Here is a 26,922-nt window from a genome sequence, read left to right on the forward strand (position 1 = left end):
GGGATGCTGAAAACAGATACATACAAGTCACATTATACATAGTGAGCATATTGTATTTATATATTTGGATATATATATATATATATATTTCCTGTGTATGTACATAACAATAATTAATTTTTAAAAAGACCATGAGATTGAAAGAATGCTAGGGCCGGGCGGTGGTGGCGCACGCCTTTAATCCCAGCACTCGGGAGGCAGAGGCAGAGGCAGGCGGATCTCTGTGAGTTCGAGGCCAGCCTGGTCTACAAGAGCTAGTTCCAGGACAGGCTCTAAAAAAAGCTGCAGAGAAACCCTGTCTCGAAAAACCAAAAAAAAGAAAAAAGAAAGAATGCTAGGATGTGTATATAGGGGGAGGATTTGGAGTGTGGAAAAGGAAGCGTGAAATGATATATATATATAATCTCATAAGATAAAATATGTATTGATATAGATATAGATGATTAGATATAGGTATAGATAGGTATCTTTATGTAAGTCACTATGCTCATAGTATAGGAAATGAGTTGCCAGGGTGGTTTCCAAGAAAATGTTGTCGAGAGGGGTGGGACTAAAACAATGATTTAGCTGTAGAAATGGGGGATTAGTAGAACATAGGTGGCACCAGAGACACGCGCACCTTCTGGTGACTGGGAAGACTAAGAGGTGTTCCCTCAGCGACCTCTGCTGGATTTCTGGATTTATTGACAGAATCGATATGAGTTAAGTGCTCCTTTTTTTTTCTTGGTTTGGCTTGAATGGCACCTGATAAAGGCCAGGTGAGCATCATTTCCTGCCGCTCTTTGAGTTGGACCTGAAATCCTGGGAGATGACAAAGCTGAGTACTGAAATAACAACTTCTTGTGAGTTCCAAGATGTCACCCCTGGGATACTGGGTGTCTTATGGATTTTACTGCTGCGAAGAGATGCCGTGACCACAGCATCTGTTATAATGAAAAGCATTTAATTGGAGCTGACTTATATATAGTTCAGAGGTCTAGTCCATCATCAGCATGGCAGGAAGCGTGACACAGCACGCGGGCAGACAGGGTGCTGGAGAGGAGATGAGAAAATTCTCTATCTGGATCTGCAAGCAGCCGAAATAGAGAGTGAGCCGGTAGGTCTGGGTTGAGCTTCTGAAACCTCAAAGCCCACCCCCCTACGACACACTCCCTCCAACAAGGCTGCATCTACTCCAACACGGCCGGGCTTCCGATATTGCCACTCCCTGTAAGTCTGCAGGGGCGGGGCGTTTTTATTCCCATCACCACACTGGGCCTGTTGTATTGTTCCTCTGCCCTAACTGGGCCTCCATGACGACTGCAGTGCATTGACGTGGCAGGGATGCTCACATCCCCAACTTCTTTCTCAGCGTTCACTGCTCAAGTCTATGCTATGTGTGTCTCTGACAGAAACTCGCTATGAATATGTCTTTACTTAAAAATGTGTGTGTGTGTTTGCACAAAGTTCTATTAAAACCTTTATGTGTAACATCTAAATCTAGTTGTAGCTGTCCAGGAGATGATGTGATGCTGTAGAGGATGCTGGGGTACAACAGGAATATCTGACGGTACCCTTCCAGTTCTCGGGTGCGGGAGGAAGACAGGGTCTCCTTTTAGATTATATCATACCCATGAAATCACGCAGGGGCTCCTCACACAGGCTGGCTAGTAGCCTTGCCTTAGCCCTCTATCCTCAGAGTTTTTACAAACAGCACAAGCTCACAGTTCTTGGGCCCATAGTCTATGATTAAACCCCATCACACTGCAGTAGCCTGGTCCACACTCCCACACAGCGAGTTATAAATGGATATACCCCATAGTTGGTTAGTTTGACTTCTCTTTCTTCTTCCGTTTTGTTGGTTGCAAGTGTGTGTATGGGGGTGGCGTGTGTGTTGCAAGTGTGGGGGGGGGGTGGCGTGTGTTGTGTTGAGGGTCTAACCCTGAGTCTTGTATAGGCTGGCCAAGCACATCTCCACGCTTGGCATTTTCAAGACACATCTTCCTACGCAGTTCAGGCTATGCTTATACTCACCAGATCGCCGAGCCCAATCTCAAGCTTGCAATCGTTCGGCCTCCGCCGCCGTGAACTATGATCGCAGGTGTGAAACAGCACACCTGGTGTTAATCCTAGCTTATTACGCATCCATCCTCCTCTTCCTTCCTCTGCCCACCACTGTTCCCCTGTGCCGTCTGAGACGTTATTACTTTAGCTTCCAAATGGTCTACATGAGTCACACATTCCCCCAGGCCATGCTCGGCACTGCTGCCAAGATGATTTTTCTTGTTTATAAACCTGATTGTAGCATATCTAATCACAAAATCTGTTGGTAGCTGTCCTCTAATTCTTTTAAGTCAAGTATTTAGCATACTACACAAGACCCTTAATCTTCGGCCCCTCTAGGCCTGCCAGCCCCCTTAGCCTAGCTCTCTCCATCAGTATACAGTTCTGGTTGTCTGTTTCCACCTTGCAGGGCATCTCCGGGTCTCTAGAAGGAATTCCTTTTCCCTTTTCTCTAGCTGCAAAATGTATCCTTTAAAATTCCCCTCATCTATCGGCTAGAAACTGTCTCTGTCTACTCCATAGCTTTATTCCTGTCCCCTCAGTGGCTTAACTGTCCCTGCTGCTGCTCAGCACAGGGTACAATGTGGACCCTCATCTCTGTGCGCTCACTTTGTAGGATGGGCAGCCTGAAACCAGGGTTCTTGTCAAAGTCAAGAGCAACCAACTGTCATAGCACTTAGGCATCTGCCATCCATTTAGAGGCCTAAGACACTGCCTGGTCCAGGAAATGCTCGGTTAATATTTACATTTAGGTATAAGTAAATGGCATTCAGTACATGATAGCTAAATCAAAGCAATAAAGGATTCATGCATAGCTCTGAGCAATAGAGGCAAAGTTTATATCTTACGGCTCCCTGACCTAACTACTAATGCTTTAGGCATTTATTGGAGCATCTATATCCCAATGCCATCTTCACATTCGGGTCTCAAATGTCTCTAAACTCCCACTTTGACAAGACAAAATGATTCATCTTACAACTTCAGTTCACTTGTTGAGGTGACCTCTCAATGTCCTCCCATTACTGTCCCGTTCTGTCTCTGGGAATTGTCCTTTCCATCCATCCTGTCTTTTCCTCTTGACAGTTTATACTTTGAAGCAATTCTCTCTTTGCTCCTATGACTTTGGAACTCCTCCTCATTCCTATGCCTTCAATCCTCTGGCAGCTACTTGTTGGCCTCAGCTAGTCTGTCAGTCACTGCCCTCAGTGCCAGCACCTCCCCCTGGCAGCCATTAAGCAATGCCTGCTGCACGGAACTCATTACTTATTTACTGATGTTCTAGATATGAAGATAAATGTTCAGTAAGTCCGTGAAATACATCACATTTAAAACAGAAAGCTTTGTGTCTTCGTTTGTTAGTATGTACTTGGACATTGCGTGTGCCAAGTCCCAAGGGTGCACTGGTGGCTTATACAAGTACAGTCTTTGTTCTTTCACCATAGAAGTTAGAGTTTGATAGGAGAGCAGGGCTCCCCATACAACTGCTTCTTGTTGAGTGTCTATGTGGTGTCAGGTACTGGAGATACAATTGTGAACAAAGAGAGGAATGCCTTCTTGAAGCATTCGTGTGGAGTTGGAGAGACAGACAATATGAATTAAGTGTGCATCAAAATGCACCCTCATTCAACATCTGGAGGGTACCCCATCATGTGAGAACCAGAAATATGTTGTGGGTAACCTCTGAGGAGCACACATCAACTACACATAACACCGGAGGTGTGGGGAGGAACACTCAATGTAACTGCATCGATGAAGGCAAGAGAGGCAGTGAGGGATGGGGTCAGGATCAATTGACGCCTTGAGATGATGATGTCTCGAATGTTCTCTTATGACATCTGCAGCCTCTCTTTGTCAATATGCAGCAGAAATGAATGTCATCGTTCCTGTCAATATGCTGTATTTCTTCTTGCTGCGTTAGGTGCACGTGGCATGTCGTGTGTTTATGGGTGCATATCACGTCTGAGTGTATATGTGGAGGTCAGAGTCCAATATCAGATGTGCTCCTCTCTTGTTCTTCATCTGACTTTTTGAGACAAACTCTCTCACTGAACCTGAAGACCATAGACTTAACTGTGGTTAGGCTCACCCGGCTCTGTCCTTCAGTACCGAGGCCCCCTGAGCATGCTGCCACACCCAAATTTTATTGGATTTCTGGGGATATGAACTTAGGCGCCCATGCTTTTGAGTCAGGACCTTTACTGACTTGTTCATCTCTCCATCCCAGGCTCTATTTTTACACTGTTTACCATAACCAACCTAAGTGTTTGTAGCATCCGAATAAGTATTACAGTAAACATGGAAAACAATGATTACAACATTAATTCCATGTGGTGATTCAGTTCACCCCATGCCTCTAAAAGTAATAATATACTTGCATAGGAAAGGATGTCAAAAATGTCCTAAAAGGAACATTAAAAAATATATTTTGGTGCAATGACAACATATGTATGGATGACAGTGTCATAATGAAACAATTTGTTTTGTATACTAACTAGAAAAGGATTATATATATACATAAATATGTATACATATGTGCTTGTACTTAAAATTTTTGGTTCTGTTTAGTGGTGTGAAAATACAAATCAGGGGCTCACACCTATTCATGAAATCCCTACCACTGAAATCTCTCATACCCTTTGGTATATGGTATTTCTAGTGGTCATGTAATCATAGATATAATTTTTTGCTAAGAATAAAAAGGACCCACTTTATTTGATGATTTGCATTCTCATTATTTGCCCAGGTGTAGTGTATTTATTAGAATAACATCTGGACTAGCCTGAATGCTCATGAGAATTTGTTCCCAGTGCTGTGGCTGTATGAATTAAAGCAAATCCAATTCTAAATCATTTCATATGTTTTGCATAAGAACATGTTGATATTTAATAATAACTGTGGAATTATTTCTAAGTCCCCAACAAAGCAGTAAAATGAATTATTAAAAGGACTTTTGTAGCATTTGCTTAGTTCATAGATGAAACTGTGGCCTGATACATAACAGAAAAATAAATAGAATAGCAAGCATAAGTACGTAATAATTTTTATCAAATATCTAATCACACACATAGGGTGGCATCCTATCAGAAAATGTTCTTGGTCTGTGAAGTAGTTTAGTCTGATGTTCTCAATAGGAAACAGTGTCTCTGATACAGGGCACATGAACTGGACATTCAGTGTGTTCATTTACTTGGTTGCTTGGTTGGATTTTGTTTTCAGATTTCCTTGGTGTATAGAGCTTATCCTGTTTTGTCAGTAGGAAGCAAGTTCTCTTACATAGGGCAGCCTTGTTAGTCACATTGCCATTTCTTGAGGTGACCCCTTCCTTCTGTCCCCTCAGGGAAAGAGTGGGACTGAGAAACCCTGTCTGATCGAGGCCTGACAGTGACTGGGGTGGTTGGGGTAGGTATCCCTTTTCGAGAGCATTTGTGGACTGGATGGTATTCATATAACAAAACATAAGTTAGCCAGAAAAAAAGTGTGGCATACTGATTTGATCTAAGACTTCCACACCAAGGGAGTCTTCAGAAAGCTAGGTTTATAGAGTCTAGGGCAACTGCCTACTGTTACGCTTAGGTTTCATGCCACATGGACACCTCCTTGGGAATGTGATTGGGCAGAATGGCATGGTAAAAGAGTGACAGATTGGTGGAGTGTAACCCACAAGGCCTACCAGATCCAGTCACTGTGTAGGGGGTGAGATGGTGACAGTAGCCATGATGGAAACATGTTCAACTCATAACAGAATAAGCACCCACAAGGGAGAGGGGAGAACATAGGAAAGAGGCCCCCAACACACTAGTGGTTCAGGCTGGCAAACTAGGCATGGGAGAAAGAGAAAAGTTTAGAAGATGGTCACTATCACTGGGTCAAGAAAGTGGCCAAGTGCAGATGGACAAATTCAGACACTGGGATTTGAGGACTGCAACCCACCCACCAGATCTGAGAACAGGCATGGTATGGATATCTGAGCCAGGGGACCTGGTGAATGAGATGTCAGATGCATGGTGACGTGTGTCAAAGTGGAGCTGGGTATATACCTTAGTGGTAGAGTATTTGGCTAGCATGTAGAAGCACCTGGTTTCAATCTGCAGTACTGATGAGAACATGTTGATTTTTGGTTTGTTTTACAGCACAAGCAGGAGTAATCTCCTCTAAAGTAACTATATCAGTGTGACGGTCAATGCGCATTGCTGTCGGATGCTGTGCACTGTACGTGGTTGTATGTGATAAATGTTGATGCCGATGACAACACAGTATGTTGGCTGACACCAGTATCATAGGGCCATGTGACCCTATGGTGGCTGTGATGTGACTGGACAGTGGGACTCTTTCAGCCCCCTTACGCTCTCCAGACTGTGGTCCTGCATGTGGTTTCCATATGGGTACCATGTCCCTTCCATAGCTGAGGATACTGAGATATGGATCGGTGCTGTGACTTGCCTTAGATGGCACTGTCGTTAGCACTGTGGTCTAACCCCAGGAAAGCTGGTTAGACAGTTTGCACCCTGCCTGGCTTTGTCTCTTTCAGTGCCTAGTAGGTGGGTGGAACAGCGTGGCACTCCAGAAACTCCTCAGCGGTTCAGAATGTGTGTCCAGGACCCAGACGTCACATCCCACCTCTTCCTGCCAGTCATTGGCATAACTCCCTGGAGACACTCAAAAGCAGACTGGTATTCTCTTAACTCCACCGGTCATTATAATACAGGATCTGGGAAGCAGGCTCAGTACTTGCACCCAAAGAAGAGTCGTCTTTATGATAAGATATCAAAAAGTTCCAAACGTAGCAGGAAAAGTTTTTTTAAAAAGTGAAATAATAAGCAGGCTGTCATCCCAGATGAGTCAGTATGTATAAATAGAACAATTGGTGCCCAGGGCCTCGGTGGTGCGACTTCCGTCTCTTCCGCGCGATGTAAATCACCCCGCGTGAGCCGCAGTAGCCCACATAGCAATCCGTCTCTGTAGAGAACCTTGTCAGATCCGCTGGGTTACGCAACGTCAAGATCATCCTTCGCTTCGGCCTGGTGCGTCCTTTTCTCCTCACATCCAGCAGTTAGCACCAAGGCCTGGAACCCTTAGTTACAGAACAAAGTGGCTCAGGAGTAATGGAGCCTGCAGGAGGCTGCACGAAGAATAATGAATGTGCCCAGCAAGCTTCCTGCCTAGATGCAGGTGCAGAAATCAGAGGGTCATGAATAATGCATGACATGCAGATTAGACAGGAGTTTCTACTGCTGGGTGTATGACTCTGCTACCTGCCTGGCTGCTATTTGTGGAAAGAGGCTGGTAGCCGGCAGAGGCGCCTCCATTTAAAACTGGAACTCCCCGGAACGCGACATGTCCTTTTGAAGAAATAAAAACTTAAATGATAGTTGGCATGGAATCGTTGTCTGCATTTTGGGGGGAAGTAAGTCCCCTCAGAGGAAGAAAATATTTCTCAACTCCTAGGTTGAGTTTAAGAACTGTTCCTGTTATTTGCTCATACAATCAGAAGTTCTTTTTTTTGTTGTTGTTGTTTGTTTTTTGGATTTTTTCCCTCTAAATTTACAAAACCATGATGGGAACCTTGTATTGAGAATTTTTTTTTTCATCTAGGCTCACCGATTTCTTTTTTTCTCAAATACACCAGTGTTTAGAATGTTTTGTGATTAGGGAATGATGAAGCCCAGTGCCCCTCGCCTATGTGCGCTTGGGGTGTGAAATGGGCAGCAATGAGACACTCATGTGATCCTTCAACTTCAGCTGCTAGAGTTGATCATGTGGAAGACACAAATCCCGGGTACAGTTATGCTTAAGGAGGGCTCAGTAAAGGGGTTAAGGGTTTAAAGGACTTGGCGTGCTGTAGAGATCAAATCCTTGGAACAAACGACTTCTGGAAATGTACTTAACTCTGAGGACCAGTGCCTCAGAGAGGAGCCTGGTGGTCTCCTGTAGCTTCCCTTTGGTCTGTGGCCTTATCTGGTCATCTAGAAAGTAAATTTGTTTTTTTTTTACTCAAATGTTCATCTTGAGGATTCTGTTTGAAGAAGGCAGGGGAACATGAGTTTTGTTTCCTTTTTATGTAAGGCTTACATGTGTGTGTGTGTCTGTCTGATTGTATTAGCATCTATGAGAGAGATAAGTATGTGTCTTGAGGTCCTGGGATATGAGCTGGCTTTCATTTCTAGCTGACGCTGTCATTTCCGCCAGGCCCCAGCTTGGACAGATGCCAAGACCAACAGGTGATCCTTGTAGCTGCAGAACAGCAGGAAGTGGGCTGCGCTTGAATGAGGCGGTTCAGCAGAGGGGCTGCCTGGCGTCCTTCCATCTTTCTGTATAATTATCGCCCCCTCCCCCATGCAGAGCGGAAAATCTGTGCTGAGCAACTCAGCTGCAGCCACCGCTGAGAAGGCTGTGAGAAAAAGAATGCTAATAAGGGGTGGTGGAGGAAATCAGCTACAGAGTGCAACCCAACTCAGGTTCGGGAAAGATGGCGCTCCCGCCCCCACCCCCAAAACGGCTGGCCTGCCCTAATCTGTTTTGATGTGATTTTTTTTTTTTCACTGAGTAGCAGTGAGGGGCTGGGGTGCGGATGGACCTCGGGCTGCTGGTTTTAACAGGGCATTAGGACCAATTAAGATAATTTTGTTTCCTTCCTTCATTCTTCCTTGATTCTCTCCCCTTCTCCTTTCCTCCCTCCCTGTGAATAAAAGCAATGTGGGAAGAGTGAAGAGTGGATTCAAACTAAAAGAACGGCTAGGTCAGAGTCAAGCAGTCCAAAGCAAGAAGAAGTGAGCCGCTCGGCAGCTGAAGTAGCCAAACCGCTTCCTTGGCCAGTTGGTAACTCTCAAAGCGGAGGGTGTCCAGCCACCGGCCCCAGGTGGAGGATACCAGCAGCACCTGGAAGGCTTAAAATTCAAACCCTGCATGACTCCAACCTAGGAAGCTTGGAAAGCTATATATTTACTTCTTTTACCTGCAGTAGTTATGAAATCACTCCTTCCTCAACTCAGCTAGAGAGTGTAAATTTTAGAAAGCCTGTCTCCTGCGAATAACCATTCACCCCTTCATCCTGCGCTGTTTACACACAGCCCGTTTCTGGCCACTTGGATGAGGTCCTGCTGTTTTCTTGACTTTACCATTTAGAAATTGACTGAAAGTGTGGTCATTTAATGGCCTCTTTGTGCCGTTTCTATGGCAACAGACATAAGAGGGCTCTATGAGGGCAGGTATCATGGCCTCCATGCCATTTTATGCACTCTTACCCCCAGGCCAGGATTACATCTTCAGTAGCTGTGTCTTCTGCAGAAGGAGTACATCTGTTCATTGAAACCAGTGATACTGCACTCGGGACCTTTACAGTTGACACGGATGCCTTGCTACCTTGGGAGAGATAAAAAAAGAAGCCTTCGGGTTGGGGGCAGAGGAATTTAACTGCATCTGTTTACTAAGAGACGGTCAAGTTCACAAGAGAGAACAAACGAACTTCATTTGTTTATTGATGGAGCAGATTCCTTCTGCCTTCCCATGTGTGGTCAAAATTATGTTTCCTCCATCCCTGACTTCGTTTTGTCTGTTGACAGGGTCCATCCTTCCCCAGTATCCAGGGTCCGGGGAAACCGAATGAATAACCAGAAGTTTGCTTGGTGAGTATGCAAGTTAATCTGGCAATATCCATTACCTTTTATTGCTGTGGACATTTTGTTTGGTTTAGAGAAGCAGTGTCCCATGGATCCCAGACTAGCCTGGAATAAACCAGCAAGGAATCACTGACAGGGTTCCTTTTAGTTAAAACTGTTCATTCACCAGAAACGCTCTGCGTAGCATCTTTCACCTAACAGATGTACCCAACTTCCCAAGATCATCTTTGAAAACAGTGCTTCCATTTCAAAGCGTGTCTTATTTAACCTAGATATCTTTTAGGTGTCACCTTCAGCTTCTAATGAAAAATTTTAGTTAATTCATCTATTTATTAACATATTAATAAATTGCAATTATTATAAAATTAATAAATAAAATGTATTAATATTTAGATGCCCTCCATCCCCTTCAGCCTTAACCTTAAATATCTATTGACTTTTTTTTCCGGTGGGGAGCAATGCAAAAGTCTTTAACAGAACACAACTCTAAGTGGAACTGCCCAGAAATGCCATGAAGTTATTTCAACCACATTTGATAAATGATTCTTTGAAGAGACAACTTAAAGGACTTCAAAAATGTTTTATGTGAAAACAAGAAAATAGATTAATACTGGTTCAAAATCTGCTTCTTTATGTTAATGCGCAAAATTAGCCTTCCAATTCATAACGCATCATGGAAAAGAAGATATAAGAAATAAAGAAAAATGAAGGACTTGAGTCGTGTACTATGTTACTTCAAAAATGGTTAATAATTCATAGATCTCTATCTTACTTTTTTAGATTATGCTTAGAACAGGATTTTGATCAGAAAATCTGGGGTTTTATTTTTTGTAATGTGGGAAGATGAGTGCTGAAGATTCCACTTCCCTATTAATTTAATTCCTAAACCAGGATTATATTTGAGAACTACAAATGGCACTTTGAATACTACTTGATCAGTCTGCCTCCATTGAGTCTAATTAGCCCTCACAATAGCCTGGTGCTCTTGTGAAATCTTATGCTCTGCTTGTTTACGGAGAGGGAAATGGAGCCCAGAGGAGGAAGCCTTTTATTTGGCTGCCCAAAGGCTGGGCATCCTTGATAGCCACTCTCAGGCATTACAGCATGCTCTCCCCTGTCAGACTTTGAATGGTGAGAGACTAGCAAAGCCAGGAGACACAGAATGAAAAGCAAGGAAGAAGCTAGAGTCCAGTTTGGAGTTCATAGAATTTGTACTCCTTCTTAGTTGATGGCACATTATACCGAAGAAACTTAATTCCATGAAGAGGGAACATGAGATACTCCAGCAAGCAATATAAGCCAAAGATTCTAGGGAATACTGTCAGCCCCGAGGTCCGGTTTCTGCCCCTTTGCTCTAGAGGGCTGAATGAGAAACACTGAATAAATAATATATTTTCTTCCTCTCCCTTTTCCTTTCTATGCAAGAGGTAAAGATAATTTGTTCCTACAGAATTTGTAGCATGTCAGTTGGTTGGTAAGGTTAAAAGACTTTTATCTCTAAATAAGTAATCCATGAAAATAACCAAAAGGGATTTTACTACTAGCCCTGGGAAAATTCAACTCATGTTTATTTAACAACATTTATTTATATCCCAGGCACTGTTACAAGCACTAGATTAGAAAAATAAATAAAGCATGGTTTCTATCCTCAGAGGGCTGTCTTCTAGGGGAGGGGTGTGTGTGTGTGTGTGAGAGAGAGAGAGAGAGAGAGAGCTCTTAAGTCCTGATACTTTCCCAACTGCTTCCTGGGCCTTTATGCTGGTATCATATTCAGGCTCACAGACATGTGTGCTAAGCTGAGATTCGGTAATGCAATGTTGACGATACTCTGTGGACATGTATTCACGGTGCTGTGTTCATCGGACTGACTTATCACCTTTATTGATGAGCACCTGGAGAGGCGCGCTACTGGGGGTAAATATATAGGAAGGACAATGCCTAAAATCAGTTCCAAAACCTGAGGCTACAGCCCAGTGCTAGACCTCTTGCCTAGCACACTCACACATTCTGGATTTGATTCTCAGTGCTGCAGAAAACAAAGGAAGGGAATCGATCCCAGAGCAGAAAACCCTGTAGTAAAGACATATTGTTAGTAGGAAAAACAGAGAGATGAGCAACCGAGTCCTTTATCGATGAAATCCGACACCGAAGAAGATGAAGACATTTCTAAATTGATTCTAACAGGAGTACTGATAGATCCCCTGCATAAACTTGTTTGCCCGGGTGCTAGCTAACGTGTCTATGATCTATACTGCCTTGAATCTTCCTTAGGTAAACACTGTGACTCTGGTGTGTGGATAAATCAGCTGCGAGGAGGAAGCCATGAATCACCCAGCATCTACTCCTTGTGAAGTGATGAATGGTTGAGATTTGGTTGTGAAATATTGACTATGAAAAAGTCAGAGAGTTTAACTACTCGTCTAGCAGTGGTGAGAAGGTGCAGGAGATATTTGCTCTCCTCAAAATAGAAGTTGGGGATCATTTGTAGAATCCGATGTCAACTTCATCACTCGCTTGTTGCTGGCTTCCGTTGGAGCCTCAAATGGTGCGCACAGGAGTTGAGAATTGTGAATGTGTGCGATGGGTTAGCAAAGGCTCCAATCAGTTAAAGCTGTTCATCAAATAGGCAATTAAAATCCATCAATGATGGAAAGGCTTGAACTTCCTCTGTGGAATTAGATCTAGCTCCACGTGGTAGGTTCTGGAAGGCAAGGGCCATGACCCACAGATCCCAAGCCAGTGTCTGTTATTGAGAAAAGTGAGCTTAAAATTTTTTAAGTAGCATTTTCCTCTGCACAAGGCTGGCACAAGGAAGCATCTACTGGCCACTTTCATGATAACAGTACTCTGGAGGTGAAGAAATACGTGGGCAAAAATGTCTTTTCGAACAGAACAGCATCTGCCCAAACCAGAAGAAAATGCCATAGCACTGTGAATACAGCCATGGAGGGCCCCAGAGCTTCCTGTGAGCTTCTGGGTTCAATGGCAGGTGTTAGGATGCAGCAGCGTCTGAGCTGTGTGTTCACTCTCAGGGATTCAGGAATGGCAGGAAGGCCTTCTTACAAGAATGGAAGGATACAGTAAAGAAGCTCTGGTCATTATATGATTAATCTAATGAAGAACCAACCGAGGAAAGGGGCGCCGTCTGGATGCAGGCTCTAACCTCCTTCTCACAGCTCCCACACTGTGGAGTGGTTGTTGGTTTGGGGATCGTTAAGCCCTTGGACTGCAGGCGTGTGAGTTTATCAGTATCACACATTGGACCTCTGCTCTGTGTATCTCTAGTGCCCCTGTTAGAGGGTGAGGACAAAACCATTTCCCTTTTACTATCCCTTAGGCTCACTGGCTGAGACCCTGTTATCTTAGCTGACAGCAGAGAGGCTATCATGAGAAAAAGCAAAGACAGGTTCCTGAACACATCTGCCGTACATTCATAGGGGAATAGTCCCAAATAGGGGGCTCTGAATGAGTGGAGGTTGAAACGTAGGCTTTTGTAGCACCGATAGCATCTGGGGGTTGTTGTTTGTCTGTTTGTTTTGTTTTGTTTGTTTTGTTTTGGGAGAGGTGATGAGACAAAGAAGACTTGCAGCTTCTAGGGATGGCAAATTATGGGATGGCAGGTATGTGGGGGACTCTAGGTCAAGGGGAAGGGCTGCTTAGGTAAGTCCCAACATTGTCACCCCAGGATTAATAGAAGCTGTCTCTCCTCGTAGAAATGAATCCTGTTCTTCTGGGCAGATGGGGAGCACATTGAGATTTTCTTGTATCTGCTTTTTTAAAATTCACTTTGTAGTGTGCGTTTGTGCGCATGCACCTATGCATGCACGTGTATGTGTGTGCATGTGTGTATGTGTTGTGTAGGTGCCCATAAAGAACAGAAGACACTATCTGATCCTTGGAACTGGAGTTAGAGGCTACAGGGAGACACCCACATGGGTATCGGGATCCAGACTCAAATCCTCTGGGACAATAGCAAATGCTCTTAAGGTACTTAGCAGTCTCTCCAGCCAGCATCTGCTTCTTCTCATTTCCCTTGAGTCACATGGATTCTTAGGTATCAACATTTTTTTCATCTGCCTGTGTCACATGGATTCTTATGCCAAACTGCTGTGTTTTAGGGTACCTTGTTCTGCTGCCTTTCACTGTAGAAATCTTCTTTTGGAACATTTGATTTCCTTTCCTGGAAATGGTAATGCAAGGGAAAAAAAAAAACTTTGCGATCTTTCAGGCAAATGGAAATACTGAATGTGAAGTTAGATTTTAACTCGCTGTAGACAGTTTTGCTGAAAGCTTTATCAAATTCACAAGAGAGAGGCCATTCCCAAGTCTGATTTCCAGCATTATGTCTTCAAAGGTACAATCCAAATTTGGAATCTTTGGGTTTGGGTGCGTGCGTGCAATAGGACAGAACCAGTAGGGTTCTGTCAGTATATTTGTCAAATAGACCCCAGAGCTGGGTTAGAGCGGCAGTTACTGTCGGGGTGGGCTAAGTGCTCAACTAATTAACCGTCTCTGTATATCTTCATCTGTCGCTTTTCATGTTTCTTCTCCCTCTGTTTTCCCTCTACATTTGTTGTTATTCGGGAATGGTAGTCAGTAAACAGAGCCTCTGGAACATGTGCCAAGAGTCACTGCCTGCCTTGGTGCTGGATGCCACATACCTGAGACTTTATGGTTATTTTTATGCTGATATGGAAAATGAAGCATTTCTTCCCATTAAAATAGAAATTGTCCTCACAAAAGCAGATGTAATTTTCTCTATGGGATGTCACTGTCACCGTCTCAACTATGATTTCTCTCTTACCAGTATGCCTGACATTGTATAGACATGGGCAAGTCCCAGTTTAAACAGTCTCCAGCCAAATCGGGCATTCTGGATCGCATCACATTTAACATTTGAATGTCTACAAGTGTATGTCTCGAGTTTTTGCAGAGGGCAGGAAGTTCCTGTTCTCGCTTGAATGTTTTACTGTTGGAGATGGGCTGTGCTAAGTTTAAATATTTACACACGTGCAGCTGCGAATGTGGCCACTGTCTTTGCGGATTCTCGGAGAGGGATGAAGCTCGGTGCTTTTAGACCATAAAAGTAAGATGAGTTTTTTTTTTTTTTCTTTAAACCTTTTCCCATAATAGAGGATGACACTGAGGCTGTTGCTAGGAGAAACCACTCAGGGATGTGGAGTAGAACCAGCCATTTAAGGAGAGACGGACTATTTGCAAATGGCAGCTTCTGAGTTGTAAGCATCTTCAGCTCAGGGGAACTGGGTCACGTTGCCCATGAAGAAATGGGAGAGCCCACTATCGGGGCGGGATATTGCAAAGCTAGGCATAAACCCAAGTCCCTAAGCCGGGCGGTGGTGGTGCACGCCTTTAATCCCAGCACTCGGGAGGCAGAGGCAGGCGGATCTCTGTGAGTTTGAGGCCAGCCTGATCTACAAGAGCTAGTTCCAGGACAGGCTCCAAAGCCACAGAGAAACCCTGTCTCGAAAAACCAAAAAAACAAAAAAAAAAAACAAAAAAAAAAAACCCAAGTCCCTACTCACCTGTCCAGGAATCTTTCTACCACGTGGCAGTTGTCTAGCAATTTGAAAATGAGGGAAATCCTCAACATTATGTAACAGCCATTCCTTGCAAACTGGGCAGAAGGCTTTGCCTTGGAAGTTCCCACTAGCGCTATGTCAGGGCTAGCAGAAGTAGGGACGACAAAGTCATAGCTGCTCATGACAGACAGGTAGCAAACAGTCCTGCTAAAGCCTTGACTCATTGTCTTGGGTCTTTTGTTCATATTCCATACTGGTGGGCAATATTGATTGAGTTCTTTTCATTATTTCTTGACTTACAGAACGAAAGCATAGGACATTATGTGTAGAGTCCGTTATGTTTCAATACAGTCCCATAAACGCGTAGCCACTGTGAATTTTTTGTCGACCCACGGGTGTCGTGTTGGTAAATAAGTCACAGGCCTTTGACTTTGGCTTGAAAGAAAGCTTTCTCCTGTAAATGGGCCATAGCGATGCCACTGGCAAACCTGTTTGCACTTAAACCCTGATTCCCAATGAAGGGGTTCCTCTCTGAAAAACTACATCTCAAACCCTCTCATATGCACCTCTCTATTCTCAAAAAAGTTCCAATTTGGGATCATATATCTCTATTTGCCTAGTTTTTTTATGTTGACTTAATTATTTTGACCACAAACTGACCTCAGACTCCCTGGACTTGAACCCTCACCCTCCTGCAGCAGCTCTCCTAATGCTGGAGTTAGGGGCATACACCAGCATATCTGGCTTCGTTAATTCTCTGCTAACTTTGGCATCTCTTCAAAATTAGCTTGGTGACCACTGCAAGAAGTTAAATTCTGTGTTTCATCTTCAAAACTGACTTTATTTTAAAAAAAATAATAAAGAAGAAAAGGAACAACAGCAGCTTTGGTCTAATTTCCTTAAGTTCCTTATCACCTAAGATTTCAGCAAGAGACCTTCACGATAAAAGAAGCAAATAGGTTCTCATTCCTGTTTGTGTCAGCTGATTTGGTCTCTAATATCTTCTTAGCCACAATAAAGATGATGTGGGGAAGAAATTAAGCGAGGTCATTTTCTTTAGTTATTTCCTTAATTATATGAGATTTGGGACTCTAAGATCATGCTGAGCAGTGAAGGTCACCAATTCTGAGTTTTTTTTTTTCCATTACGAACGTGTGAGTATTTTGCTTTCCTCAGCCTCTAGCTCAGAACCATACATAAACATTACACTGTAGACGTACTGTACGGACATGTAGCGCGTATCAGGGAATGGTCACTGTCTTGTCGATTCATGTCATTTGGTCAGCACTGTAGCCGGTAGAAGTGTTGGACTATCAGGGTGTAGGATTTCTACAGCGTATAGGACTACCAGGTAGAGGACCACCAGGTAGAGGACTATCAAGTCATAGGACTATCACGGTAAAGGACTAGTAGGCATAGCACTATCAAGACAATACATCTGTCTCGCACTAGCTAGCACCTAGCTGAAAGACATTAATTTATGTGCTCTAAAGCAGCTTGTATAGTTCTCATGATTATTGACTCTTCTCCAATAATGGTTATTTGGGAGGTCCATCTTATATAGCAACAAGTGCTTAATCCTCACTTAATCATAACTTAGTGTGGAGAAGCTACCTGAACTGCCGTTGCTTCCTGAATTTGTAATTGCATCACACTGCTGTCCTCTGTCAGAATCCTTTCCCTTTTAAACTTGCTCAGAGGTTAAACTTTACAATAAAAAACATCTGAACAGTGAAGCCTGAGCAGGTGGAGTTATTCATATGTACAATGCAGAAAGCAGCGTGATCCTACATGAAAATATGTATGTGTATATGCGCTATATAATAGCAATGTTTACTACATTTGGTGGAGGTATGAGGTAGGGTCTCAGGTAGCCCAGGCTACCCTAGATCATATGTAGCGAAGGCTGCCTTGAAGTTGATCTCTTCCTCCTGTGAAGTCCAGGGATTACAGGTGTGCACCATGATACCTGACTGAGAAACTTACTCCTTCACCATAATATTCAACATATATTTGCATAAAACATATGCCATTGCTAGCAAACTAATGCTGTGCCCCGTATAAGTATTTGAGAGAAAAATAACTAAAATAGGAAGCCAATCAAAACCCTTAATGTGTCTATGAATATGCAGGGAATAGTGCTTGCAATAATAATTTCAAAAGGCTTAACAGTAAGAGAGTTCCGTGTGCTAGACATTTTGTCTTGATTTGCATCTAAGAAGCCTTTTTGAAATGCCCTCTTTTTACAAACACAGGGTTCTTCGAGGATATAAGCATGACAAAGTCATCATCAATCACTTCACAAAAAAAATCATTTTCACATTATTGTTGTGGCTTTATCTGACCCCTGGTTTCTTTATAGAGTTCCTTGATTGTTTTCTTAAAACTAATTACTGCATGTCTTGGCAAAGGAAGCATCCTAATAATATGTGATGTGGGAGGGTCTTCTGTTTTAATAAAGAAACTGCCTTGGCCAGCCCTTAGGTGGGTGGAGTAGACAGAACAGGAAGAAGGAAGTGAGGTAGATGGCTCAGTCAGATGCCACGCCTCTCCTAAGTTAGTCAGACTGCGGTGCCTCTCCTCAGAGCCAGATGCCATAAAGCCAGCCACCAGGCCAGATGTGCTGAATCTTTCCCGGTAAGACACCACTCATGGTGTTATACAGATTATTAGATATGGGTTAGTCAAGATGTGAGAAAGAGGCTGAAAATAATGGGCCAGGCAGTGTTTAAAAGAATACAGTTTCTGTGTAATTATTTCGGGTGTAAAGCTAACCCTGCGGGAGCTGGGCGGGACGAAAAGCAGGCCCGCAGCTCCACACTACAAATATGTATCTTTTAACATCCTAAAATGGCAATAGATGATGTGTTTATCAAAATATTTATAGCAGTTCAGTATCATTGGTACAAGTTGTATAAATTCTCAGCTAATAAACTACCCATTCTGCTAGAATCCACTCTCCATTCTGTTGGAATCCCCTGCCCACTCTGCTGGAATCCCCTGCTCATTCTCCTGGAACCCACTGCCCATCCGTTCTGGGGCAGCCAGCATCTCTTCCTATGTTTTCGCTCATTTAGCCTGCCTTATCAAATGGGTATCTTTCATTAGAAGTAAAGACAACTAAGTGAATCTTGCTGCCATAGCAAAGGGGAATCTGGGGGACAAAAGAAAGAGGACAAAGTGGAAGGGGAAGCAGATCAGGAACACGGGAATCCGAGCAGCATTTCAGGTGCCACAGAAGGACTTACAATGGTGGCTCCGGCCTGGAGAGCCTCGTGGTAGCTCCTTCGCATTGCTCCTCAAACTCACCAGAATGGAGGCCACATTATGGGTGCTGGATTTCCCTCTTGGTTGTGTCCAGCCCTTGGCCAAGGAAGGAAGGGCCTGGTAATTGACAGAACTGGGACTATTGTAGGAGGAGAGCGAAGTGGAAGGGAAAGAGTTGTTGTTTCCGGAAGGAAAAGATGACGTCAGTGGCAAGCCACGGAGAGGACTCCTGAGAGCGTAGCCACGGAGAAGACGCAAGCCACGGAGAGGACTCCTGAGAGCATAGCACCTTCGGTCTCCCATCCTGTTCAAAACTAGAAGCGGCCATGAAGGAAAGAAGCTCTCGGACTTAGGGATTTTAACTTGAATGCTTTCCCTTGGAGTCTGCTGGTTTTCATCTTTTCAATGGTACCAGGATACTCTATCATCAATAGCTAAAGTAAATTGCTTTCTCAAGTGTCGCTCTCTGTTATTCAATAGCCAGAGCGTAAGGATGCTCAGGCAAAGTACATACAGATCCTTTCTCTCTGCTCTCAGAGTGTTTCATCCTCATCCCCGTAATCCTTGTCACTGGCGTCCGACTTTGAATCCCCTATTCAAGAATGCCTTTTCCAAATGGGCAACCCACATTGTGTTGGTAGCAAAAGAGGCAGACAACAGTAGAGCCTCCTGTGAGGTGCAGAAAGCATGTGTTCAGAAGCTTGGTGTACAATTGCCTTTGAACTCCTGCACTCTAGTTCTTCCCTTATGTCAGTCAATGAATGTCTGGCCCAAACGATTGCAATGCTGTCTTTGCAGTGCCCTTAAGAGATCATACATGTCTTCGGAGCACCTTGGAGAAAAGTGGTTCATAAACTGAGATCTTTAACCACCGTCCCATCTCAGCTTTATGCTAGAGCAATCTCTTTCCTACTGCCGCGCTGATTCATCAACATGCCTAGCATCCATTACAGCCCCGACGATGCTATCATTTATTTCAGCTCTCTTGGGCCTTTCTTAATTCAAACAATTTAGAATCCTGTGCCTCTCGGTATGTTGAGGACCGAGTCTGGTGCAATACAGTCTGTAAATATGGGTTCCAGCAAGGGTATGTGTCACATTTAAGCAGAAAGTGAACTTCTAGGGAGTAATACAGCATTGACTTCAGTTTCCCCAGAATGGCAACCCTCTGTTTCCCCATTATTGTATGAACACTAGAGCTAATTTCCTGAGCTATAAACTATGGAGAGCATTTATAAACGGGCCTGTTAACTTACATCCTGTAAAAACAGCAATGACTTTAATCGCTCATAGGATGACATTACTATTTTTGCAAAATAGAAATCTCTTCAATCCCATCTTTTTACCCATATTCCTCTAACCGTTCCTCAAAAGTCTGTTAAGAAAGAGAAATACTACTTTGAGAGAAAAGAAAACACAACTGTTATTTGTCACTTTAGACCAGAATTATTTTGTGCTGTTTGCAGAGCCCTGTAGCTTGACTAAAGAATGGACCGATGTCCTTCAGTGAAAGTGATTTACAGTAATCTTCCCCAAACCGCATAGTATTTACTTGTGAAAGACAAGGAAGTAGGGAATTACATTTGAGAGAGGAAACAAAGGCGGCAGGCAGCCATGCTAAGAAAGGAAGAGAGTTGCTGCCACCTAGAGGTGAAATCAGATATTGCTGCGAGGGCTGTAAAGACGTTGATGTCTTACAACTTTAAAACTGAAATGCTGTCTAGGGATTTGTGTCCAACACTAAACAGGACTGGACCCATTTTCCCTTAAAGCCTCCATTAAAATTGGGCCAGTATTCCTCATAAGATTCTACTGGCACTGCTGTTTTCTTTTTGTTTTGTTTTGTTTTTTTATTTTTCATTGTTGCTGTCTGCAGCCTTGTTTGTGATGTTGTAAGTCTCTGAAAGTCTTCGTCCGCCGTGGTACATTCTGAACTGTTTGGAAACTGGGGAAAATTGTCTTTTCCACACTCCTTTGAAAATATCATCCCAGGATTTTCACTAGTGATGCCTTCGGTTCTCATCACACAGTGTTGCTCATGCATTTTTACTTCTTCCCCCAAACAGGCAGGGGGCAAGGGCAACCTGTGTGGAGAGATCAGAATCCCAGGAACACTAGCAAAGAGATGGGGGCCCTGAACCTCATCCGAATTGTGTGAAAATCTACAAAGCAGCTGCCTGTGTTAGTACTTGCCCATAATCCTAGCATTTGGTCAGAAGAGGCAGGAGCATCCAGGTGTTTGAGGCTAGCCTGTGGTACATGAGACTGTCTCAAAAACTAAGAATAAAAAGAAATACAACACCAACAATGAACCATACAAACAAAAAGCCCTACAGCCAAATGTAGTGTTTCCCTCTAAGGCAACACAGTTTAGGCCGTTGCCATTTTAGTTCCGACTTTAAAAAAGAAAAAAAAAAAGATGTTGGGACATTTTAAATAGAAAATGTTTCTAGGTGACGGCACCTAGTCTGCCAGAACCTTCACGCTGTCATGCTGTCCTCTTCTTTGTGAGACTGCCATGTTGCACACCCCCAGGGGACATGATTCTCACTGTGTTCATGGGAAGGTGCCTCTCTGAGAGGTACAGCCAAACACGCTGGCATGGAAATGTGAGGGGGGGGGGGAAGCTAACCAGAAATATGTGTGACTTTGCACATCTCTCTCCAGACCTGAGCAAGAGACTTGACTGAATGTTGTTAGTGATCATGTGATGGCTTCCAGGATGCAGAGCTGTAGGAGAGGACCAGAAGACACCCTCAATGTCCTGTAGCAAACGCCGTCTGTTAGACCCTTCTGTTTTGTGAAGGGCCTTCATGGGATTGCTTCTCTGCCTAGTGGCTACTTGGAACTCTATCTAAATTGCCTCTTTTATTTTCACCTGCCTGCCTGTATTTAATTCTAACCTACAGTTTAAGGTCTTTGATTCTAAGTCACTTCACGAGCCTGATCACTTTGGAAACCTTCTTAAATTTCGTGGTCAGGCTCTCTTTACTATGGTTGCCTTTGACTCCCTATCATTGTGAATTTCCAGCCGACTTCTATGCATTCCCTGTTCCCTTGTTCAAAGGTTATTTGTCTGAGCCATTGACTTTTCTGTGTACTGGGGGCATTGTATCTACCAGCAAACAGCAGACTCCGGTTCTTTTTTTTTCCTCATTTTTTTATTAAAAATTTCCATCTCCTCCTCCCCCTTCCCTCCCCTCCCTTCCACCCATACCCCCACTCCCTCCCTCTCCAGGCCAAAGAGCCATCAGGGTTCCCTTCACTATGTTAAGTCCAAGGTCCTCCCAACTCCCCCCAGGTCCAGGAAGGTGAGCAACCAAACTGACAAGGCTCACACAGAGCCCGTCCATGCCGTAGTCTCCATTGTCCTTGGTTTCTCAGTCAGCCTCCACCGTCAGCCACATTGAAAGAGTCTGGTTTGGTCGCATGTTCCATCAGTCCCATTCCAACTGGACTTGGTGATCTCCTGTTAGTTCTGTCCCACTGTCTCAGTGGGTGAACGCACCCCTCACAGTCCTGACTTTCTTTCTCATGTTCTCCCTTCTTCTGCTCCTCATCAGGACCTTGGGAGCTCAGTCCAGTGCTCCAATGTGGGGCTCTGTCTCTATCTCCATCCATCGCCAGGTGAAGGTTCTATAGTGATATGCAAGATATTCATCAGTATGGCTATAGGATCTGGCCTTTTCCGGCTCCCTCTCCTCAGCTGCCCAAGGAACTAGCTGGGGGCATCTCCCTGGAAACCGGGAACCCTTCTAGAGTCAAGTCTCTTGACAACCCTAAGACTCCGGTTCTTATGGAGCTCACCACGTAAGTGATAAGTTTGGCATGCCTGGTGAGGATAAGTATCCTGGTGACAATGTGGCAAAGATGTCCCTGGAGACACGGAAAGAAGCCAGCAGATTTAATGAAAACAGGCTTCTTGAAGGATGGGGTATAGTAGTGGGGTAGCTGAAGAAAATGTGTCAAGTATGCAAGGGTGTGGTGGGAAATAGACGTGTGGCTGTGTGTGTGTGTGTGTGTGTGTGTGTGTGTCAGCCCTGGTGTATGACACCTGCTCTCCTGTCCCCCCCCACTTATAAAATGTGGGTCCCCATGGAATCGTCATGCCTGCCCTTACCTATTTATTTATAAGCATAGTCTAATGCCAACGAAGGGGCCTATGTAGGGAAGTACTTCATAGGCCACCGAAGGCAAGATGGTAGAGCTAACCTCCATGGTGCTGTCTCTTTTTATTGTTCTCTTAAGTGTGACCTTCTTTTTGGATGCTTAAACAAAGCAAAACTTTGGTATGTTTCCTGTCTTTCCCCATTTCTACAAGCCAACTATGATTCCAAAAGATTCAGACTTCACTCCTTAACTCCACCTGACTTTTGGAGCCCACCGCTTCTCCACTTGACCCTGGGTTTCATGAATGGGCTAACACAAGAAAGTTCTGTGTGTTTGCTTTTTCTCTGCCCAGCAGTTCTTCATGGCTGAGTAAAACAAGCTTGATTAATAAAAGCTTGCCTTTTATATCTCCTTGTAATTAGTCTGATAAAGTTCTCCTACTGGATGGGTGTTGTGTATCTTTAGAAAAGAAAAAAATTCTGTGTCCTTGTTTATCAGTTTAATGAATTGGTTTGTGGTGCATATCAATGGATTAGAAAATTGACCTCATAGTTTTCATTGTCTTGGTGCCCAAAGCACAAATACCCTCAGACATGGCAACTCTGAAAATAGGATTTGGAACAGGACTTCAGTGCTGGGTCCAGGGTTTTAGCAGATGAATACACGCGCCGTTCTCACTGACCAAACATGTCCATTCTGCAGTCTACCAGACTAGTCACCAGGCACGGAATTATTCGCAGCACAGAGATAAGTGTCAATCTGTGTTGATGTACTGCATTAAATCATTTATATTTCCAATAGCTAGAGGCCAGGATGCCGGCAAGGCGAATGCCCGTGACCCTGGAGCACAGCGCAAAGGCCTGCGCATTGCCTAGGCACGGAAGACAGTTTCCAGGAAGTGGCCATCCAAGAAAATGTAGTGTTATAATTGGCCACAGAGGGAGAAGAGCCTCTGAATGTAATAAACACAGATTTTGTTTTATTCTCCAATAATAATTTCAATGCCTTTAAAACTTGCCTGGGTTTGAATACACACAAAGAACCAGAGACTGAGCAACGGAGGGCTTGAAGAGCAGGCTTTGAAGTCAAGAGAGGCCCCTTCAGCTCTTGTCTGCTGTTGACCTGCAACAAACCGCCAGCCTCTTTACAACATTTGCACTGTAGGAAAACATAACAAAAATATCTTTTTGCCAGAGCTGAGCAAATTAAAATTTATGTGCGTCTGTTATTGTACAACCGGCCATAGCCAAGTCCTGTAGACTGGGCGCATTAAGCCACGGGCATTCCCAGATCTGGAGGCCGAGGGGCTCAGCATCAAGGCAATGACTGATTGGATTCCTTGCTGGCTGTCAGAGGGCCACTTTATAGCCACATTTTCCCAAAGTGGAGAGAGGAAGTGGGAGCTCCTCATAAGGACACTAATCCATCCATAGGCCAACACTTAACGATCTTGTCTAAATTTAACCCTCTCCTGAAGGCCACATCATTAAACACCATCACAGTAAGGGAGAGGATTTCTCTCTGCACCTGGAGGGAATCAGAATTTCAGCCTATAATCATTTGAATTCAGGTTGAAGATGTGAGCAGATGAGGATCATGTGTGTTTGTTATTCTGCTTATTCATAAAATGTCAGTTTTTGATTATCAGCTGCTGACAGGTCACTTTTGCCTGACTGGGCACTCTGTCACGGGAGATTACAATGCAGGATTGGAAGTGAGTCCTGGAATTGATCATCCACTCCCCAGTGTTGTGTTGCCAGGTAATACTCTGCCCTCTGGAGGGAGAAACGAGACTCGAAGTCCTCACCCCTCTTCTCCATGACTTCTCACCAAATGGAAGGCAGGACATCTGCTTTCACAGAAATGGATAGGGTGCACCATTAGAACCATTTTTCAGAGTTTTCACATTGGTTCAGGTTTTTTGTTTCAGTTACCTATGTATTTTCATTACTGCCTATAGCCATCCTTTAGTGTAGCTTGAAGGACATCATTACCTTAATCTTTAAAATGAGAGGAGGCATAAGAGATTATGGGATATGCCTACTGACTTTTGTACTTCAGTTTTTACATCCTAGCTATTACCTTAGGCAAGTTATTGATATCATTAATATCTCTGTACCTCAGCTTCCAAATGTATAAAATGGACTTACCAATAACATCTGTCTCCTGGTTCTTTCTGTTTGTTTGATTTTGTTTTGTTTTTGTTTTTCAAGATAGGGCTTCTTATTGGCTTTGGATCCTGTCTTGGAACTCACTCTGTAGACCAGGCTGGCCTTGAACTCACAGAGGTCCACCTGTCTCTGCCTCCCAAGTGTTGGGATGAAAGGCATGCGCCACTGCAACCCGGCTTGTCTCCTTGTTCTTATGAACACTAAAGGTATTTATTGTATATAAGCTCTAGGAACAGTGTTTAGTACAGTCAGTTAATTTTAATGATTATTATGAACAAATGCAAAACCATTTAATCCAATGCTATACTCAACACATAGCTAATATAGTCCTCGTGTAATTGAGCTGCCTTGACTTCTCTTTGAACTTCTTTCTCATCCTCTCTTCTTCCATTTAGACATTCATGTTCTCCAGAGTTCTATGTCATTTGTATAGTCTCCCCTACAAAATCCTTCTTTGTAGCTAAAGGACACAGCCCATTGCTGAAGACAACCCCGAGCCATTATTTACTCTGAGTGCCCCCCATCTCTCTGTAAGTGTGCGCACATAAACAGAAGTGAGCTCCTCTTGGACGGTCAAGTTTCCCGCACATAGCATAACACCTGGCACACAGTGGGTCATACAATTTTAGAGGAGACAGAAGGCACGATGCATTTCTGGAAAACAGAATTATTTAACAATTCACAACTCCATAGATAAATCACTCTTTACTTTTAAAAAGTAATCGTACAGGAAACAGGTTGTTCTAAGAGGTTCCAAATTTGCCCATCCGAAACAATTGGGCACCTAGTTTAGTCTGTCTCGAGCTCCTACTGTGTGTCTCAAGCTCCTACTGTGTGCAGGCCTCATGCTAGTGCTTAGATGCTAACGAATCCTCAACTGAGTTTCTGTCTTTGGTCGGGGAAGAATTCAAACTCTCAAGAGTAACTCAACAGACGTACACATCTGTATGTTGACATTCAGGTGTCATCTGTTGACAGAGACAGAGCCTTCTATGTTCCACACGTTTGATGTCGTCTGGCACATCATCCCATGTGGCTGTGGGAGCTGGCCTCGTTCACTATAATGGAAGTTGGAGGCAAAGTTATTTGCATTTTTAAATTTCATTTATGTTTTAAGGAACTGTGTCACTTGCCTCTGCCCCTTCGTTTTTTTCTCCTCGTTGCCTTAAACATGCATGAGAGCAAGAAAAGAGGGGAACTAATGGTTCTATGATGGCTTGCCTTCATATCCACACTCTTAATTGTGATGGTATTGTATTTCCATTCATTGGTTTTGTCTGTGTCCCTTACCAGTTCAATGCTACTGGATTACGAAGTGCCCTTTGAATACAGATTTCTGTGTAGGTCTAGAGATCCATATTGAAGACACCCAATGTTCACTTACAGCCTGTGCTGTAAGCATACAGCATGTACCTTTTTAGCAAGACATTAACATCCTTGACATGTAAGCAAAATACATCATGTGTCCTGCAACCACTGACTGATGTTTCCACAGCTATTGATTCAGTCGTGTAGGTGCATACCCTTGACTTCCAAACTTTCGAACTGACTTGGGATGAATAAATATACGGACCAGTGGCTCAAAGTATTCACTGAGAAGACACGGTGTTTGGTTAACTCAGAACCACTGCTCTGATGAGAACTATTGAGCCTGGCAGTCCCTTGGGACCTTGGTTTTGCTTCTTCTTAGATTCTGAGACTTGTAACTCTAAAGATTACATAGGTGTAGACAAAGAATCACTTCCTTTGTTCTTTTTGCATTGTGTACTTTGGCCTAACAGGAGAAACACAGTAAATCTTGTATGTTTCAATTTCACAGAAAATGAACACATTGTCACAATCTGGGCAGAACATAATTTTTGTTAGCTACATGTTAGGAATAATGATAACTGCATCTATTTATAATTATTTAATTACAATTTCATTTGTGAGAGCATGTCCTTTAGCCCAGTTGCTTAAATGTTATGTAAGTTTTGCCTACGGAGAAACCAGAGCTTGGATCAGGGTGACAGGCACAGTGCCTCTATCATGAGTGATTTCATAACTACCAGCTCTTTTATGGATTAGTCAAGTCTGAAGGAAAAGTGTCCCCTCTTCCTTACCTAAGACACATGTCTCTATTGAGTATCAATTTGTGACATTCATTCTCTTACATCCCCAAAAGTCAAAGATCAT

At 43.6% G+C, this 26,922-nt stretch overlaps 1 protein-coding gene across 1 annotated transcript in view; it reads left to right on the forward strand.

Moving 5' to 3' along the window:
• Klf12 (Kruppel like factor 12) overlaps window positions 1–26,922 on the forward strand; it is a 247,326-nt gene that overhangs the window by 163,414 nt on the left and 56,990 nt on the right. The window contains exon 5 of the mRNA XM_042054071.1: window positions 9,603–9,665. Within this exon, the coding sequence (XP_041910005.1) occupies window positions 9,603–9,665 (63 nt within the window). The remainder of the gene's footprint in view (window positions 1–9,602; window positions 9,666–26,922) is intronic.

This window comes from Arvicola amphibius, chromosome 13 (genome assembly GCF_903992535.2).
Source record: "Arvicola amphibius chromosome 13, mArvAmp1.2, whole genome shotgun sequence".
Lineage (NCBI taxonomy): Eukaryota > Metazoa > Chordata > Mammalia > Rodentia > Cricetidae > Arvicola > Arvicola amphibius.